This window comes from Ursus maritimus, unplaced genomic scaffold (genome assembly GCF_017311325.1).
Source record: "Ursus maritimus isolate PB19 unplaced genomic scaffold, ASM1731132v1 scaffold_6, whole genome shotgun sequence".
Classification (NCBI taxonomy): Eukaryota; Metazoa; Chordata; class Mammalia; order Carnivora; family Ursidae; genus Ursus; species Ursus maritimus.
The window spans coordinates 8,886,524-8,906,646 of record NW_024426774.1 but is presented as its reverse complement, the minus strand read 5'-3'; the positions used below and the strand labels follow the sequence as shown (position 1 = coordinate 8,906,646).

Genomic DNA, 20,123 nt, shown 5'->3' with positions numbered 1-20,123 from the left:
TGAAGAGCAGGTTTCAAGTCGTCCGGACTGCCCTCCACGAGGACCTGCGCGCCCCCTCTCCAGTTGCGTGTGGCAGTGTTGTCTGGGGGTCTGGGGGGACGAGGCCTGCCTGGAGGGAGCCCACCAGCTCTCTGTCTGTCCCAGGAGCTGAGCACTGCCGAGAGATTTGTCTGTGGCGGCCCGTCTGGGCGGTGTGTGCACACCAGGTACATCTGGTTCTCAGGGTCAAGGCTTGCACAGCGCCAGGTCACTGTGTCATCCTGTGGAGCCGTCCCCTCTCCGGGTGTTCCTGCTGCGTGCAACACGGGAGCCCCACATCCATTCCACCTTCACAAGGGCCAGCCAGGGGTGCACGTGGCTGTGAGACCCTGTAAGAGGCAACCTCTGTTCGCAGGACCGTGGGGCCCCTCCACAGAGTGGACGGCAGGAGCCTTGATGGTGCCATGGGGAGATCTGACTCAGAGCAGATGAGAAGTGACCCTTCGACCCCAAACTCTGCTCAGGCCCCTAGCCTTTTAGGCGCTCCGATCAGGGCTGAAGGGCGGCTTCCTGGGGAGCGGAGATGGGAGTGAAGTTGGTGAGCTGTGATGCCCACATGTTCACACCAGCAGCACGTTTTTGCTTTTATTTATCCCGTGAACTTGCTCTCTTCCTCGGCTGCTCCGTGCCCCTCTCCAGGGTGTCACTCCCTTTTTGTCACATCCCTCTGTGTCCCTTCTGCGTTTCACGCTGGTGCGGTCAGGCAGGTGTGCCCCTTGAGAGGCCCTTCCTATCAGTGCATCTGGCATCTCCCTGGCTGGCCCTGAAGTCAACCAAATACAAGTTCAGAGAGCTAGAACACGTTCCTCAGTGGACGCACAGCTGTGCTGCTGTAAACGTCCTGACAACGAGCTGCAGAGCAAGATGAAGGTCTTACAGTCCCTGGCTGTTTATCTAGGACCTTTAACTGCCTTGCTCTGCTGAACGCAGCGAGGCAGCCCTCCGCCACCCTGCCCTCCGTGGTGCTGCAGCCAGCCCGCCAGGAGCCCCCCAGCTCCACAACCTGTGTGCCTGGGGGAGGGGACAGGCCCTGGAGAAGCCCCTCCCTCCCTGACCTGGCGGGAGTGCCAGGAGCATTCTGCGCTGCCTGTGGGGAAACCTCCCACTTTCCCCGTCTGTCTGGCCCTCCCACCCACTCAGTGTCAAGTTCACTGTCTCAAGTCTAGTTTTTACAAAGTTCTAGTGAAGTCATCTTTTCCGTCACCTGAGCCTCAGATCAGACACAGGACCTTCCCCCCACCTGTTCCCCTGTGAAGGTGAAGTCTTGACATTTTCCTTGTGTTTAGTTCTTGATTGTAAGAAGTTCTGGCCTAATACTTATGTGTTTATCGTGTATTAAGACAGTAACTGGAAATTTTAAAAACACAAGACAGTGTAAAAAGAAAATTGATCTAGAGTCTTGTTTCGTGTAAGCCTTTTACAAATTTTTAAATTTACAATATTTGAATTAATTTTCAAAAGAAAAGCTTTTGAGGCTTCCCTGTGAGGAGTGCATCAATGGGTTTTAAGTCTATGAAGTACTTATGGCTCTTCTTCATTTGACGCATCTTTATTCTTTTAATGTATGATGACGTTTGTAAATTTGGTAAACATAGGTTTTCCGTTATTTCTAGATTGATATGAATAATTATGAAAATGATGTTTCTCCATAGGCCATTAATATAAGTTACTAGGGGAAAACCACATAGATGTTTTGGCCTTAGAGATATTTAGATTGAGATTGACCATGTCTATACACGTGAGATAATTCGCACTTCCATGCGATAATATGCTTCAGACCAGACCATTTGGAGTTACTTCTGGGCTAGAAGTAGACCCACAATGTGGCGGCAGTAGTATTCACCAAATGTTCATAAGAACAAAGACGAGGTTTTGGTAGGGGTCCCACATTGAATGCTGAAGTAAACGTGCGGTCAGATTCTTTAGTTCCCCACTTCCGCGCTCGCCAGAGAAAGGTGAACGGTTGTCTGCACGCGTGAATCACTCACATCAGCTGTCCCTCCGCACCACAGTAAGGGAGTGAAGCGGGAGACCTCCTGTCACCCGGAAGCAAACGTGCTTGGCCGTGCACATTTTTCCTGCTTTTACAAAACAAATGGGAACTCTGTTGTCTAATATCTTTAAATTTCTAGACAAATTATTTTCCAACCACTTAGGCCAGAATAAATCAGAACTCTGTGTGCGTCTGCCCCGCCTTCTTGCTGGTGCTGACGTGTGTCTCTGCACAGACGCCAGGGGTCACTGTACAGGCCCTGCTCACTCGGAGGCCCTGGACGGCAGACGACTGTCCACGCTTGCTCCCTCCGGTTTGGCGGTAACCGATGTCCCGTTTCTGTTGGACCACATTGGAAGCCGGAGAAGATGTCAACAAGAAGCAGAGAACAGACTGTGGGCGATCGGCAGCAGAGAAGCGAGACAGCCCACAGAGGAGCAATCGAGTGTGGCTTGAGATGTAGGACCAGAGTGAACGTCCCCGATTGACTTACTGCCTGGGGGCGTGTTGGGAGTGGCCTTGTGTGTGAACGTGAGCTTGCATATTCCAGATTCTCTTCTTGGTGACCGAACGTTCCTCACACACACTCTCTGTTGAGGGTGATGTGCGGGGGTCCTTGGGGGAAGTCCTCTCACCTGGTCCCCAGCTGGGCTGGAACCTGGTAATCCCACGAAGAACAGAAAGGTTAGATCTGAAAACACTGGAAAAGAATGACTCTGTCATCGGAGAGGAAATGTCAGTTTGGGTCTGGCCTGACTTGGCGGGAAGAGCTGCACCCCGTGGCAGGGCAGCACGACACTGAGGCCTCAGGCACCGCGTCCCCCACACGCCCGGAGGCCCTGCTTTCCACGGTCAGTAGTCAGTCAAGGGCGTCAGGAGGGACGTGAGCCGGACGGTCAGCACCCACGACCTGGCAGCATGCTTCCAGCAGCTCGCGCTTGTCCGTGAGACTGCTGTTGAACCAGCGCCGGCACTTCAGATGCTGTTCCAAGATCGAGACCCCAAACCCAGGCCTCCTGGGCGTCTCCCCTCGCCCTGCGTGCAGACCGTGTCCGCCTGCGTGTGCACTGGGGTGGCTCTCCCGTCCGGGCGGCCCGTGGACATCCATCACGTCCCCGCCTGGGGAGCCACACGTGCTCTGTGGAGAGCTCAGCGTCCCGGACCTCAGCTACGGCCTAGAAGCTTTCAGGGGACACAGGCAGACAGAGCATCATCCCTGGAGATAGCACATCCGTTTCTAAGGGAAAGTTCCCCAGGGGCTCCTGGGTGGCTCAGTCGTTAACCATCTGCCTTCCGCTCAGGTCATGATCCCAGCGTTCTGGGATCGAGCCCCACATCGGGCTCCCTGCTCGGTGGGAAGCCTGCTTCTCCCTCTCCCTCTGCCCCTGCTGGTGTTCCCTCTCTTGCTGTGTCTCTGTCCAATAAATAAGAGAGCGGGAAGTGCCTCGGAAACTGCCCAGAGCAGAGGAAGTGCCGCTGCACCGGAGCCGCCTCCTGCCCTCCGCTCCTGACTCCCCAACAGCTACCCCCCCCCGCTCCTCCCCCGTCCCCCTCCCCCGCTCGCTCCCCCCCCCTTGCAGTCCTGTCCTGTGCGTGGCCTGCCGGTGTGGTGCGGGTGCGCCTGGTGGGCCAGGGCCTCGCCGGCTCCCCGTGCAGCAGCTCCTGATGTGCTGACAAAAGCGCCCTGGTCCCTCAGGCAGCGTGGCTGTGGGAGAAAATCGATGTGTAACTGGACGCAGGTGTGTGTTCTCCGAAGGCCGCGTTAGCCTGGAAGCAGGACGGGGACAGGGTCAGCGCGCAGAGAATGTGCTGGAAGGAACCAGATAGATACCTGCAGGACCCATCGTGTGGCTCAGCAGCAGCGCCTCTGCCGGGGTCTTCTGTCTGTAATATCGGCAGCCGACTCCATGTGCGATGTTGCTAATGGAGGCAATTCCCAGACGTTAGCCTGATGACGGCGGCCACTGCGAGGCTCCTCTTCGCTCAGATTGGAACTACATGTGCTTTTACTGTTCTTCACAGAGCTACGCGGGCGTGGTCAATTTGGGGAGGAATCTGGCAAAACCACAATGCTCCCGGCTTCCGCTGACGACAGGTTCCTGTGTGACAGCTGGCGAGCGTTAACGTCCACGGCAGACGAGATCTGGCCATTCTGAGTCTCTGAGGTGGGCTCGCCAGGCAGGTGAAGGAGCCTCGGGAGCCCCGGCGGCTTGCCCAGCACCCTGCTCACCGTTGCCAGTGCGCCTTTCTGTTAACTGTGCTGTGCTTCTTGCTCGGTGGCTGATGGCGGCGGGCCAGGGGCTGCCCCCGAGGAAGCGGAGCCTGCACCGTGAGTTCTGGGCAGAGCCTCCTAATTCCAGCATGACCAGGCCCTCTGGCCGGGAGGGAGGAACCCCAGCCCTGCTGAAGGCGGTGTAGACCCATGTTCCTCATCCTGAAGGGAAAGACCCGGGCATTGTTCCCTGAGACCGCAGCAGAGTTCCGGAGTCCCAGCACCCTGAGGAGCTAGTTTGGACCCTCTGTCCTGAAACGCGGAGAGAGAAGTGCAAGACCCTGAGGTCAGTGGGGGTCAGGGGTCGGCCGCGGCCAAAGTGCGTTTGAAACCCTCCCCCACTGTCGCTGCCTCTTTACAGAAAGATGGTTCATTATTATAAAACGAGCACTTTTGTTTAATGGAAACCGGACCTGCAGCTTGCACGGGATTCTTCCGGGAGATGAAGACATTTATCATGCAGTGTCTGTAATCACAGACCAACTTTCGTAAAAGCCACTCAGTATTTGTTGCAGACTCTTTTTTTTTTATTAAACAGTGAGAATTTATGAAGCACATTTCATCTCTAAAGTACCTCAGTAAACAGTGTGTGGTTTTTGCAGTGGTCCGAAGAGGTAATCACCGCCTTTCAGCGTAGTGTGGGAGAAGCTGACGTGACTGGTTTGGGTGGGCCCCAGGTTGGGCCTCTCGGTGGGAATGAGGGATTCCCTCCGTCGCACCGTGGACCGAGTCTTGTGCTCTGTAGCAAGAATGGGCCTCCTAGTGGATTTTATTTTTTTTTTAATGTTTGTTTTAATATGGTTACAAACGTCTGATAAACATTATAAGGGTTCTAATTTTCTTTTTATTTATTTATTTTTTTTTATTATATTATGTTAGTCAACATACAGTACATTCCTGGTTTTTTTTTTTTTTTTTTTTTTTTTTTTTTAAAGATTTTATTTATTTATTTGACAGAGATAGAAACAGCCAGCGAGAGAGGGAACACAAGCAGGGGGAGTGGGAGAGGAAGAAGCAGGCTTTGGAATTAACTTAACCAGAGATGTAAAGGATCTATATTCTAGAAACTATAAATCACCCTTGATGGACATTGAGGAAGACATAAAAAGATGGAAAGATATTCCATGCTCATGGATCGGAAGCATTAACATAGTTAAAATGTCCATGCTACCCAGAGCAATCTACACTTTCAATGCTATCCCGATCAAAATACCGATGACATTTTTCAAAGAGCTGGAACAAACAGCCCTTAAATTTGTGTGCAAGCAGAAAAAGCCCCGAATCTCCAAGGAACTGTTGAAAAGGAAAAACAAAGCTGGGGGCATCACGTTGCCAGATTTCGAGCTGTACTACAAAGCTGTGATCACAAAGACAGCATGGTACTGGCACAAAAACAGACACATAGACCAATGGAACAGAATAGAGAACTCAGAAGGCCTAGTGGATTTTAAAAGCCTTACAGGGGGAAGAAGGGAGCGGTGATCATACGACCCTGGTAGGCCTCGTACAGGAAGGAGAAAGCCAGGGAGGGCGGGTGGTGTGGCGGGAAGCCTGCTGCCCACTTGGGCACCGGGACCGCAGGACACCTGGAGCCCGGCACAGGGGTAGAGAGGACTCGGGCAGTCTGAGGAGGTCACTTCACACAGCCTAAAGGAGAAGGTGGACGCTCTTATCTCATGCTCAGGGTAGATAAGAAAATGAAGCAAATGTCTGCATTTTTTAAAATAGAGTATTAATATATGAATGGATATTAATTACACAAGTGAGCTCCTGTTTCTAAATCAGTAATTAATTTCATTCTTTTGCAGAATGTGCTCTGGAGATTTAAATTTTCTCAGCTTAAGGGATCTTCAGATGACGGAAACACTCGAGTGAAGCTGCTCTTCCAGCATCTTGACACCAGACAGATAGAGGTGAAGGTAGGGCACCTGGTTTACACTGCCGTCCAGCTACACTCGGAGTAAAACCTAACGGTCGGAAGGGTTCCATTCCCCCGTGTGTGACGACCCCACCTCAAAGCTCAGACGTAAGGAAGAGCCCGTAGTCTGTCTGCATACAGCTGACGTCAGGATCACTGAAGCTTATTAACTGGTTCCGCTAAAAATACAAGTTCCTTACCAAACGTTAGCGGGAAATGAATATTTTAAAATACATGAGATGGGGCGCCTGGGTGGCTCAGTTAAGCCTCTGACACTTGGTTTCGGCCCAGGTCATGACCTCAGGGCTATGGGATCAGGCAGATTCCATGCTCAGCACGGAGTCCTAAGGGTCTTTCCCTCTGCCCCTCACCGCTGCGCACGTTCTCCCTCTCTCTCCCTCAAAACAAAACAAAACAAAACACACACGAGAAGCCAGAATCGAAAGGAAGCGTTTTACGGACTGCATCGTGCGTAATTCAGCGGATGCTCTGTCTGTGACACGAAGACCCAACTGCCGTCAGCTGAAAGGAGCTCAGGCACGACTCCTGTTCACGGCGCTGAGCTGCCATTTTACTGCCAACAAAGGATTGATTTTTTCCGTGTTTATGTACACATGTGTTGTCAACAACCCCGTTTTAATATAACTAGAGACAAAGGATAAATCCGTGCACTAAAAAGAGAAAGAAGAAAACAAACATGTGAAGCCCATCAACACGTCCTATTTGGAAACAGATCCAGCACTTCGCCCGCGTCTTGTTCTGAGGAAGACACATCACACGGGACGCGGTTATAGCCAAATGTCAGTTTTTAACATCTTTTAATTGAGTTTAATGAAATAATGTTCCGTATCTGCTTTTTTAAAAGATTTTTATTTATTTGAGAGAGCATGAGCTGGGGGAGAGGCAGAGGGAGAAGCAGGCTCCCCGCTGAGCAGGGAGCCCTATGCGGGACTCAATCCCAGGACCCTGGGCTCATGACCTGAGCTGAAGACAGACGCTTCACCGACTGCGTCACCCAGGCACCGGCCTTATCTACTTTTTAAGAATAACTGCTATTGTCCAGAATCTGTTGACATTCTTAACTTTAGGGTATAGATAAAATCGAAGTCTGAATGTAAATGTGGTGATGGCACTTGGGTCATGAGGTGTGTAATGGGGCAGCGGGTGAAATGGCAGATGTCATCCGGATGCAGGATACGGCGGTGACGGGGGGCCCACTGAGTCCAGGGGACACCCGCCACCAGCAGAGTGGGAACCCCGAGAGAGGGAGTGGGGAGACTTGACATAATTTTATATTTGGCATTTTCTCTGCACTTACATGGTGACTGTGGGTAACGTCAGCACTTCCTCCTCTTGTGGTTGATTGATTGGCCCTTGGAGGGTGGGGGAGGAGCCAGGAACAAGTTTCCTGTTGAAATCCTGCAAAGCTCTTATTCCAGTGAGTTCTGTGGGAACGTGGATGACACTTTGGAAGTCAGTCTGCAGTGGGTCTGAAGGTTTTCATGCTTGTGGGTATTCTAGCGGCTTCTGCCGGAGCACCTGCTGACCCAGGGCGAGTGTTTTGGGAACATTCAGTACCTCCCCTGATATCAGAATGTCCTTCTGACAGGCGATGCAGGTTTCACTAGGTTGAAAGGCATTTATTTTGATTTGTTTAATGTTTAGTGAACTTTTGGTTATCTGTATTCTTGAGAAGAGTGGGACCTGGGAAATATAAACTGGACAGTGTGAGATACAGTATGTGAATTTGGGGCATGCATTTTGTTTCAAAAGTTGTTTCAACTTAATTTCCTTGTGGCATTTGTATAGACTGGACCAGTTGATGAAGACAGAGAGTCTTGGAAAGTTGGGGCCACAGGGATGGACACAATACTTGAGGGGCTTGAAGCTTAAATAGTTTGCAGTGATGTCTCTATGAAAACGGTACAATTAGGAATACAACAGCCCAGCTACACACAGAGAGCTGTCCGGGGGCCGTTGGGGCCGTTGGGCAGAGACACAGAGGTGGTAGCCGAGGGCAGGTGCAGTGGGACGCTGGTGCAGTGGGAGGCCGGTGGGCACGTTGCTTGGCAGGGCCTTGCGGGGTCTGGGCAGGTGGTGACGCAAATGAGAAGAGCTGGCTGTGTTCTCCCGCGGAGGAGAGAACGCGTGTGTGGTGGGCTCCAGGAGCAGCAGCGAGCGAGCAGCGGCTGTTTCCAGAAGCCACCTTGAGTCGACGTCCACGGGCTCTACAGCTGGGGAGGTGCGGGGAATCTGGACCCTGTGAGAACCCTCAGGGTCAAGGCTCTGTTTAAGCAAAGAGGCCTCAGGACTGAGCTCTGAGTTGGGAACCACAGCTTTTGCAAGTACTGGGTGTGAGCGGTATGTTGTCTGCATTAGAGCTCGGGAATGGGTTCTGCCTCAGAGAACATGGTGCTGCTGTTAACTGAGTTTTCTAGTGCAAGGAGTGATAACCGTGGAACAATTTTCCTCTTGGTATTTATTGAAAATCTCTCTTGACTGTTTGGCCCCAGCAGTGCCTCAGTGACGAGTGTATCATGAGGATGCTGGGTCCCCCCGGAATCTGGGGGGCCCAGGTTCCCCAGGCACAGGGGGACGCGCTCTTCCCGCTCATGAGCCTGGGATGTGTGCAGGGATTGGCCCTGACTCCATGCTGCTTCCCGTGGCTACAGGATGGGGTTGCGGCACTTTTTAAAGGAAATATTTGGTTTTCTTTTTCCTAAAAGCATTGTGAAACGAAGGATCTGCTTTCCTCCTGTTCTTGGTGGTGGTTGCTGCTGTGAACTGCAGGTAGGAGGACTGAATCTGGAGCCACGGGGGTGAGGGTGCCCTTCTCAGGCCCCCCTCCTCAGTCCCCCACCTCGCTCCGAGAGCCATGTGTGCGTCGTACACGTTTCTGCAGGATTTCACTTCTGCTGCCACACTGAGCCGCCGAAGGGCAGCTTGAGTTTAGCTTTTTAACTTCAGCAGCTGATAAACATGTTTCAAATGAATAGATTAATGAACAAAGAGACAGCAAGTAAGTCTTGAAAGAACTGCCAGACACACACACACAAATTTTTATTGGTTTCCAAGGAGGAAATTGTTCCAATTACCTTTGAAGTCAGAGACTCCCGACTCCCGTGGAGGTGATTGCCTGTGTGCGTGCAGGAGGCCCGTCGTGCTTGTTGGCGGCAGCACATGGTTCACGAAGCATGAGTGCGTCTCCAGGACGAGCAGTGGCTTGTGATCGTCACGCGCTAGTGGCCGAGCAGGAACCCCCACCGACACCTGCTCCTCGGCACTCAGGGAGTCGGCCCAACGCGCCTGACAAGGCAGGACGGAGCCTGGGCGTGGGTGCACGTTTGTGCGTAATACGTCCGAGCGCTCTGGCTCGGAACATGAAGCCTGGCTGCTGAGCTTCCGTGGCTAAGAGCGTGGGTACCACGGCGTTTGTCATCGAGCAGCTGACTTGTTGCATCTGGGCAGCGGCCCAGGAAGCAGGTGGTACGGGGGGAAGCACAGTGGGGCAGTGCCACCACACAGACACGTGGATGGGCCACTGGGCGTTCCACGTGACGGTGGGTGTGAGCGGGTGGAGCCTGAGCAAAGCAGGAGCAGTGCGTGTGAGAGTGGCCCCTTCCAGAGCGTCTCTGTTCTCATGGAGCTGAAGCAACAGCAGAGCTAGCTAGTTTGCTCCCTGTCTCTCTGCTTCTCTGTCTCTGTCTCTCTCTGCTCCTGCACCAGGCTCCTAGCGGCTCATCCCAGAAATGAAGTAGCCATGTTTGGCTGCGGGGCTCTAGGTCTTTGTCTTGGTTCGGGGCCCGTGTGGACATAGGCACAGAACTCTGCAGTATTCACACTAACAAAACGCACTGGAACTGAATCTCTGAGCATGTCCCTTATCCTTGAGTTACCAGCACCGAGGAGAGGAGGTTCCCAGGGCAGAGACAGTAGTCACATGCTGGCCGGCTTTCACTTTGTGGCAGCACGTGGCAGCCTGGGCAAGCCCAGCCATCAGGGAGGCTCCATGAGGTCCATGAGTCCACGGCCCACTTACTGGAACCCTGTACACAGGTGTTGGAAGCCTCAGCCTGGAACGCCCTCAGTGCCCCGCCATGTGGCTGCTGCAGCTCAGTTAATAGCATGTGGGTCTCTGGCTCAGTCTGGCATCCTTCTGGCTGGGAAGTCATCATGTCCCCATTTTCAGGAGAAAGACTAAAGCCAGCCTGCCCATGGAGCACAGCCAACTGGCTCAGCGACCGCCAAATCTCCCTTTGCATTCCGTGAAACTCACTCCCCAGCATGGGGCACACGGGTGTGCCAGCCACGGTCCCACCTGTTTCCAGATTTGAGGCCAACAGGACCCAGCCTGGTCCCCACAAACCACCCTCAGCGACCTTGAAGCTTCTCACCTGCTGGACTCGGCCTGATTTCGGGTCTCAGCTCCTCTGCCTGTGCCAGTGTTGGAACGTGGGGCAAGGAGACATTCAGGACCAGGGACAGAGGTGAAGTCCGTACTGCAGGACGCTGTGGCGACAATGCGTGCATCACACACAGGCTGAGTTCCTATCTCCAGGTCACCTCCAGTTGAACAGATTCTCTCCTCTTGAGTATGATTTCACCACGGTGACTGCCGTTTCCTCAGAGGCGGGATGGAACTGCGTACATGCCTCTCCGATGGCTGTAGCAACACCAAACGTGGGCTCCTGGCGTTGGGAAGCCTGGTCCATCCGTGTGCTGTCCGTGTGGCCCACGTTCAGCAGATGCTCCCCGCAGTTAGCTGTTCCTTGGAAAGCGTAGTTGATTTGCACGTTCTTTTTCTACACCCAACATGGGGCTTGAACTCACGACCCCGAGATCGAGAGTCACATGCTCCACTGACCGAGCCAGCCGGGCGCCCCTTGTACACGTTGTTTTCAAGCACACTTAATAGAGTGGGCTCCCTGTGCACCTGCTGATTCTCTGAGCCTCGTGCCTGCCGTGCGGCTCCTCCAGCAGACGTCAGGCCTCAGCACTCCGGCTGTCATGGGCTTGGAGACATGAGTTAGTGCTGTTGGCTCAGGAGACTGGTCTTGGGCATTCACAGGTGGGAAAGAAAGTTAGCGCTTTAAAACAGTGGCCTCTCAGGGGGCCGAGGTCCATGTGTGCCGGGTCCTTCAGGAAAAATGTCTTACTTACCTGATGTTTAACCACTCAGCTTTCAGACGAGCTGAAAATGAGCCTCAGGTCCTGTGGGTGAACTTGATTTTCCCAGAAGAGTTACAGAAAATGCAGACGCATGTGGAGACACACTTTGGTCTTTATGGGACATTCAGAAGCCGTGTCAGATGTGCTCAGTTTCTGTCAGAGGAGATTCAATAACCCGCCATCCCAGGACTTCAGGAGTCTTTGCTCGCTGTGATTCTATTTTGCAGACTATTTTGAGGGGAGGATTTTGGGCGGGTGCAGTGAAGGCTGCCACAGGGAGCTGCCCCTGGTGTGTGTTTGAGCCTCTGAACTGGAAATGCAGCCGGCATGCTTGCTGTGGGGGGGACCTTGGGGAGTAAGTTGGTTTTATTTTTCTTCCTGGTAACTATGGTCATAGTTGTATCACCCTATTGGCTAAATCATATTCTCATGACTGTTTTTTTCTATTTTTTTTAATAGACCATCTCTGTTAGGCTCTATGTTCTGGACATTGAAATAATATTGATTTTGTAATTAAACATATTTCATATGTTTACCAACATACATGTTGGTAAGGAAATAGATGTAAATATGCTTCCTTTGACCCAAACTTAGCAAGAGAAAAATAGGAGTGGCAGTAATAACCATCAGGGTTTTTTTGTGAAAATGCAGGACATTTATCGCTGTGACTGCAGTCAGACAGCCTCCCCTTCTCCCTGCCACTCTCCCTTTGGATGCGGGATCTCATCACAGCAGCACAGTTGGGGAAACTGAGGCCAGGGCGCTTCACAGGATGTCTGCACCCCCCAGCTTCTGTACAGGGGAATGAAGGGTATGTGTGACCAGGCTGGCCTCAGACATGACAACCTTGTGTTTCTTTCCTTCATGTTTAAAAATTGTCATAAAATATATACAGCACAAAATTTCCATTTTAGCTACTTTTAAGTGCAGAGCTCGGTGGCATTAAGGACACTGGCATCACTGTGTAGCCACCCGCACCGCTGTCCCCACCCCTTCACATCCTCCTTCCCCCCAGCCCTGAGTTCCCTTCCTGTCTCCTTGGACATGTTTGTCCGGGCACCACATAGATATGAATCCACTTTCCGTCTCTGTGGACGTGTTTGTCCGGGCACCATGGAGATATGAATCCACTTTCCGTCTCCGTGGACGTGTTTGTCCGGGTACCACATAGAAATGAATCCATTTTCCGTCTCTGTGGACGTGTTTGTCCGGGTACCACGTAGATATGAATCCACTTTCCGTCTCTGTGGACGTGTTTGTCCGGGCACCATGGAGATATGAATCCACTTTCCGTCTCTGTGGACGTGTTTGTCCGGGTACCACGTAGAAATGAATCCACTTTCTGTCTCTGTAGATGTGTTTGTCCGGGCACCATGGAGATATGAATCCACTTTCCATCTCTGTGGACGTGTTTGTCCGGGTACCACGTAGATATGAATCCACTTTCCGTCTCTGTGGACGTGTTTGTCCGGGCACCATGGAGATATGAATCCACTTTCCATCTCTGTGGATGTGTTTGTCCGGGCACCATGGAGATATGAATCCACTTTCCGTCTCTGTGGACGTGTTTTTCCGGGCGCCACGGAGATATGAATCCACTTTCCGTCTCCGTGGACGTGTTTGTCTGGGTACCACGTAGAAATGAATCCGCTTTCCGTCTCTGTGGACGTGTTTGTCTGGGTACCACGTAGAAATGAATCCGCTTTCCGTCTCTGTGGACGTGTTTGTCTGGGTACCACGTAGAAATGAATCCGCTTTCCGTCTCTGTGGACGTGTTTGTCTGGGTACCACGTAGAAATGAATCCGCTTTCCGTCTCTGTGGACGTGTTTGTCTGGGTACCACGTAGAAATGAATCCGCTTTCCGTCTCTGTGGACGTGTTTGTCTGGGTACCACGTAGAAATGAATCCGCTTTCCGTCTCTGTGGACGTGTTTGTCTGGGTACCACGTAGAAATGAATCCGCTTTCCGTCTCTGTGGACGTGTTTGTCTGGGTACCACGTAGAAATGAATCCGCTTTCCGTCTCTGTGGACGTGTTTGTCTGGGTACCACGTAGAAATGAATCCGCTTTCCGTCTCTGTGGACGTGTTTGTCTGGGTACCACGTAGAAATGAATCCGCTTTCCGTCTCTGTGGACGTGTTTGTCCGGGTACCACGTAGAAATGAATCCACTTTCCGTCTCTGTGGACGTGTTTGTCCGGGCACCACGGAGATATGAATCCACTTTCCGTCTCCGTGGACGTGTTTGTCCGGGCACCACGGAGATATGAATCCACTTTCCGTCTCGTGTATTTGTCCAGGCACCATGTAGATATGAATCCACTTTCCGTCTCCGTGGACGTGTTTTTCCGGGTGCCACGGAGATATGAATCTACTTTCCATCTCTGTGGACGTGTTTGTCCGGGTACCACATAGATATGAATCCACTTTCCATCTCTGTGGACGTGTTTGTCTGGGTACCACGTAGAAATGAATCCACTTTCCATCTCTGTGGATGTGTTTGTCCGGGCACCATGTAGATATGAATCCACTGTCCGTCTCTGGATGTGTTTGTCCGGGCACCACATAGATATGAACCCACTTTCTGTCTCCGTGGACGTGTTTGTCCGGGCACCACGTAGATATGAATCCACTCTCCGTCTCTGGACGTGTTTGTCCGGGCGCCATGGAGATATGAACCCACTTTCCGTCTCTGTGGACGTGTTTGTCCGGGTACCACATAGAAATGAACCCACTTTCCGTCTCTGGATGTGTTTGTCCGGGTACCACGTACAAGTGGGTCCACTTCCTGACTCCGTGGACGTGTTTGTCCTGGGCACCACGTACAAGTGGGTTCTACGCTCGCTGTCCGGGCTCCATCCGTGTGGCTACACTTGTCCCACGTCACTCTGTTCGGGCTGCACAGGTCTCTATCCTTGGACCCGCCAGGCCGTACTAGGCTCTCACCTGTCCCCAAGCATGTGGGTGGCTCTACCTTCTGGCTGCCATGGGCACTGGCACCCTGGTGTCTGCTCAGCCATCCAGGGCATGCCCCCAGAAGTGGCACTGCGGGGTCCTGGGCTGTCCGCCTGGCTTCCCACCCGCAATGTGAGCGTTCCCATTCCTACCATCCCCGTCGATTGGTTATTTTCCTCTCGTTCAAGATTCCAGCCATGCTCGTGAGTGCGAGGTGGTATCTCATTTGGTTTTTACGTGGATTTCCCTGGTGACTAATGGTGTGTAGCATGTTTTCATGTGGTTATTGGCCATTTGTGTATCTTCTCTGGAGAATGCTCGATTCAGGTCCTTTCCCACTTTTTAACAGGGTTGTTTGTCTCTTTGTGGTTCAGTGGAAAAAGTTCCCCCTCTATATGTTCTGGGTGTTGACTCCCTATCAGAAATACAATTTGCAAATATTTTCTTCCGGTCTGTAGGTTGTCTTCATTTTTATTCCCTTGAAAATGCTCCCTGACAGCCAGAAGTTTTTAATTCTGATGAATCCAACGTATCCCTTTTCTTGCTGCTGGACAACCAAGTGGGTGGTTCACCATGGCTCGGTGCGGCGGTGCCCTGGGGACCCCCATTCCTGACTGAGCCCACGAGGCTGTGCGGACGGTTTACACACAGCTGGTTGTGTTCGTGTCCAGATGGACAAGCCTGGGAAGGAGGGAGTGATGGGCCAGCTGGGGAACATGCAGCTAACGGGCAGGACACAGGGCGGGGCCCCACTCACAATCCATGGCCATCCTGCTGAGAACCGGCCTGGTGCCGGTTACCGCTGAGCTTTGGTGGAAACCTTGTTTCATAGGCTTCTGCAGGAGCGAGTGGGGGTTAATGAGTGAACGCAGGGCAGGCGGCGGTGCTCTGTCTGTTGGGCATCCCAGACGAAGCTCCCTGCTCGGACCCCTCTCCTCCTCACCAGCTGTTTCCTCCCTGTCCACGGCCTTGTACCTGGGCTTGGTGACCGAGAGAAAGGTGGGATCACTGGCAGAGACGGCGTCCTGAAGTGCCCGCGCGCGGTCCTTCCTGCTGCGTGGACTTGAGTGGGGGCTGAAGATTTTTCTCACGGAGAAGCATGATGGACGTTGGCAGAGAAAGACGGAAGTGACCATGAGGCAGCATTTTCTCAGGCGGGAGGGCAGACGCGCCAGGCCCGTGGGGGACGCCTTGCCAGGCAGTCGCATCCACCTGCCAGTCCGAGGTGGACGTGAGGCGATGTCTGGCTTACACGTGTTCATTAGTTACTGGTGACCCCCAAACAATGGGGGTGTGTTTTCTCTGGTATTCTGATACATTTATGTCTGTGTTGGATTTTTAATACAGATTTCAGAATGAGGGAAACTCTTTCCTCTCTCTTTAGGAAATTCACTTTGCTGACGTCTCAGTGTGGGAGTTATATATCTTTGTCAGAACGTGGAAACTTCCAGGTAAAATGTGTACCAGAGCAGCGAAAAGGCCTGGGCGCCCCTTGCGCCCTGGCAGCCTCCCCGTGGCACGAGTCTTTCCGGCCGCCGTGGTCCGAGCCTGCACTTTGTACAGAAGGCCCTGGACCAACAGGCGCTCGGCTTTAAGATCTGTGTCTCTGGGGAGAGGACGCAGGCAGAAGTGATGGAGCTGTTTGGGGAAGTCGGACTTTTTAACATCCTGGCGAGGAAATACCGCTGAGCTTCTGTATAAATGAGATTTATGACGTTATAACTGCATCATTTGCTGAAGGGGAAAAGGTGGTTTAAACGTGGGCCAGAGAACGAGTGAGGAGGTTTTACGGCCTGAAGCGGCAGCGTCAGGAGAGCCCCAGAGGACATGGCAGAGGTCACGGACAGATGCTTTCTTCAAGGAAATCGGGTCAGAAGCCAAGCAAATGACCTGCCCTGGACAAAGAGGGCGCGGGCGGCCTGGTAAACTCCATGCAGGATTGGGCGTCAAGCCAGGGGTGTCAGGAAGGCACTTTGAACAGGTCTCCGTCTGACCTCATGGCGGACAGGCTGGATTGTCCCATCCTGGGGAAGCACGGCCTCAGGGAGACTCCCTTTTTCCAGCCGTAACCTGCCCTTCTGGGGCATTTGGGATCTTGGTTTTCCCATGCTCTGCCCGGTGACCACTCACCAAGAGCTCTGTGGTGTCTGTCACTGTCCCTCCTGCCGGCTGTCACCACCCTGCAGTCCTGTCCTTCACGCAGGTCCTGGTCTTTGTCCCTGGGGGCGGGTACTTGTGTCCCTGGTTCATGCTCCCTCCATGGCTCCCACACCTGCCCAGTCCCCTGGGGAGCGGTTAGGAAACCAGCACCTGCGGCTGGCCGCCATGCGTCAGAAAGGGTGTCCGTCAGCTCAGACACTTCTGACAAATGCCAGGCAGTCTGTGCACCAAGATGGGCTGTGGATAGAGATGTGATTTCTAGCGGAGAAAATTGATTGAGGACACACGGGGGATTTCAGCGCCAGTGCGCTGATGGGAAGTGTCGCTCTTGTGATCGACGCCGCAGACCCGGAGCGAGGACTGAGGAAGAAGAAATGTTTTCTCAAGTCCCAGTGACCTCATTGGTCATGTTCTGAGGAGCCCAGTATAGATCCTTACGGCCTCCTAAAAGTTTTACTTCATTACAGAAAAGTTCTACGTCTTCAAACACTCAAAAGTTGATAATCATACAAGCTGTGACTCGTATTCCAAGCCATTATTGCGGCCACCAAGAAATATTTAAAAACGTTTTATAAAAATCTAGGTCATTAGGACAGACATGCTGCAGAGGAAAGAAAGGGGCCAGGCATGAGGGGCAGCGGGCAGACCCGGGGCAGAAGGCAGGTGTGCCTGTCTCCAGGCTCTTGCTGCTGGCTCTCTGGCCCTCAGCCCTCTGGAGCTGTGGGCTGTAAATGGGATTGACTGGATGATGCATGAGAAGAGAATACGTGTGAAGCTGCGGGTTTTGAGTGGACACAGAGCGGGGAGAAGATCGGGCGCTGCCGCTGCCGGGTGAAGCTTCCTTCTTCCAGACGCGGGTGTGCCTTCAGGATCCCTTAAGCCCCAAGCGCTGTTGCAGGTGTGGTTGTGGGGGAGACGGCGTGTGGGGGCGCACTCCCTCCTGTCTCTGTGCCCGTGAATCTCACTGCTTCATGGCGGGGATCGTGCACGATGTGTCCTCCTGTGACTGGCTCGCTCCACCCAGCACAGCGTCCTCAATGCTCATCCCTGCGGGATCTCTTCCTTCGTAAGGCGGGATGGCGCCCCCCTGTACGGATAGACCACATGTCCTTTATCCATTCGTAGACGCCCTGCCTTCACAGAGTCAAACTAGTTTGAGGGACAAAGCCGCCGGCATCACACTCAGAGAGAGACAGGGCTATTGACTCAGTAGAGACACGCGAAGTCCCCAGTAACCCCTGCCTTCTTTAATCTGTCTCCGGACCTTGAACAGAGAACTCCTACTTCACGGTGCCCGTCACCATTGGACGGTTCGGCGAAGCGCTGTTCTGTGGATTCCATCACTTTCCCATGTCACTTCTCACCCTGCGTGGGGAGCTGTCCATGTCGCTGCCTGGTGGGCGTGCGGTGAGAACTCAGCACGGACGCTCAGGCTGGCGGGTGTCACCGTCCGCCATCACCCGGGCCTAGCTGCCGACCTGTTGTCCAGAGAGCCTTGGTGGTGACATGTGGCTGGGAGGCCAGCTGCGCCACAGACCCCTTGGTCTCGGCCTGAATCGACCGTGTTGTGTGAGTTATTCACAGGGTGCCTCACTCAGGGTCTGGGAAAGACAGAACCGAGGCTCTAAATTGGTTCCTGGATTTCAGTGCCGTTGACTGAGGTCCAGCTGTGTTCCGCTGACACTTTGTGAGGTTTTGTGTGTGGCCTCAACACGTGGCGTCAGAAGGCATGGACGTCAGGTGGCGTTTGGCTCCTCATTGTGGTGCCAAGGTGTTCGTGTTGGTGAGTCTGTGGGGAACTTGAGAAGCTATTTCTGGTTTGCGAGACCCTGATGCATAAATGACGTGGACACTGTGGCTTTTTTTTCAAAATGTCCAGAAGTTCAGTGACTATGACTTGGAAACACATAAATTGAATTAGGTATGTATGAAAATTGCAAGAACCTTGTGCTCCTTCTAGAGGGTAACTGGGCTTTCCTCTCCTCCAGGAATAAGTCGCCATGACTGAAGGGTTAGAGGCAAGTCTCAGGGTGTGGGCATAACTAGGGGGTCAGCTGGTGTTGAGGTTTGGCAGCTCCTGGATCCCGCCGGGGATGGGAGGGCCGCTGGGTAAGGGGATTCTGCAGTAACCGTGTGACAGGACAGCGCACCTCAACTTCTTGAACATTTTGACCCTCGTTTTGACTCTTGATCGGTCACCAATAATCAATCAGTCCTATAGATGTCAAGGTTAAGATTTACTCACACGCAAAGGAGGAACTTAATTCAAAGTGGAGTGCGGTAAAGGGACTCCTGTGGTTCCTGTACCTGGGGTCAGGGTGGCTCAGAGCACAGGGGCGGGGGTCATGCAGTCACATAGGGTCCCTCGTCTGCCCCTCCGTGAGCAGGTGTCCCTCTGTGCTGAATACACCTTCTTGCAGATGCTCTCCGTGCACTAGCAGAGCTGCCGTTCCCAAACCTGGACACACTAGCATAGAGACCCTGCCCCCTCTCCCAGGGTCCATGTCAGCCTCCCTAGGATGCTGGCTGCCTACCTGCATCCTGTCCCCATCCCACAAAAGGAGCAGCTTCCAGAAGGAAGGCACACGCACATACACCGTCCCAGGAGGGGACCGAGGTGGACGTCACATTTAAGGGAAGTGTGAAGTCGTTTTTGAGATGCAGATCTTGAATCTCAAGGTGAAGCAGCTCGGAAAAGCTGAGACGGGTGTCGGGGAAGGCTGTCCGTACGTTGGGGGGGGGGGGCGACTGCTCCATTGTGGCCCAGAGGTCCTGCCCCTAAATTAAAGTATCAGAGATCATGCCTTCACAGGTGGGAAGAGGAGCACATCTGGGAGTAGACAAGCCAGCTTGCTGTCCTTGCGACCATGTAGCTCCTTCTGATACTCCCGCAACACGTCAGAGCACGGGACAGTTTTGACAAAATTTAGTTAAGGTGTCAATTAGGTAAAAGTTCTCTTAAAAGGAATTTTGATGTTTTCGTCATTTTGGAATTTTATTATGCCAAAGTAGAAGAGAAAAAACAGAATAAGATGTTTGAAGCTTGTAACCCACGGGTAGAGCGGGGTGGCAGCCGGAGAGGACTCACAGTTCACCATCAGAAATGTCAGGACACTGATGACCCCTGGCACCCTAACGGAGTTTGCTCGCTTCTGTGTCAGCTGTGGGTCCACGCCGACCTGCTTGCAGGTGCGTCATGGGTGGGTTTGCAGGGACAGGGAGGACCGTCGGTGGCTCCCACTGGTTTCAGATGCATCCGGGATCTTCGAAATGCAGGTGGATCCAGGAGTTGGAGTGTTTCTACTTGTATTTTCTTACGTGATGGGGGCACCACTGTCTCTGAAGGAAATGTGCCCCCTTGAGCGTCATTTCTTATTTCTGTTCTTGCCCTGGTGACAGCCTGAGGTTGAACCACAGTCCCTCCCACGTCCCTGTGGCCCATGCACTCTGCTTGTCAGGATGGCCGCACACACACACCCGTGCACATGCATGGCACACACAGGACTCAAGCACAAGGGTCAGTCCTGCTACATCCTGAACACCAGGAGCTCTGCTGGGCTGAGATCCACGTCACAGTGTCACTTGGGCGCCGACCGGCTGGTGTCAGTAGAGCAGGAC

At 53.0% G+C, this 20,123-nt stretch overlaps 1 protein-coding gene across 1 annotated transcript in view; it reads left to right on the top strand.

The window, feature by feature from the left end:
- Positions 1-20,123, top strand: part of SNTG2 (syntrophin gamma 2) — a 176,464-nt gene that overhangs the window by 155,507 nt on the left and 834 nt on the right. The window contains exon 17 of the mRNA XM_040623084.1: positions 6,113-6,223. Coding sequence (XP_040479018.1) covers positions 6,113-6,223 — 111 coding nt within the window. The remainder of the gene's footprint in view (positions 1-6,112; positions 6,224-20,123) is intronic.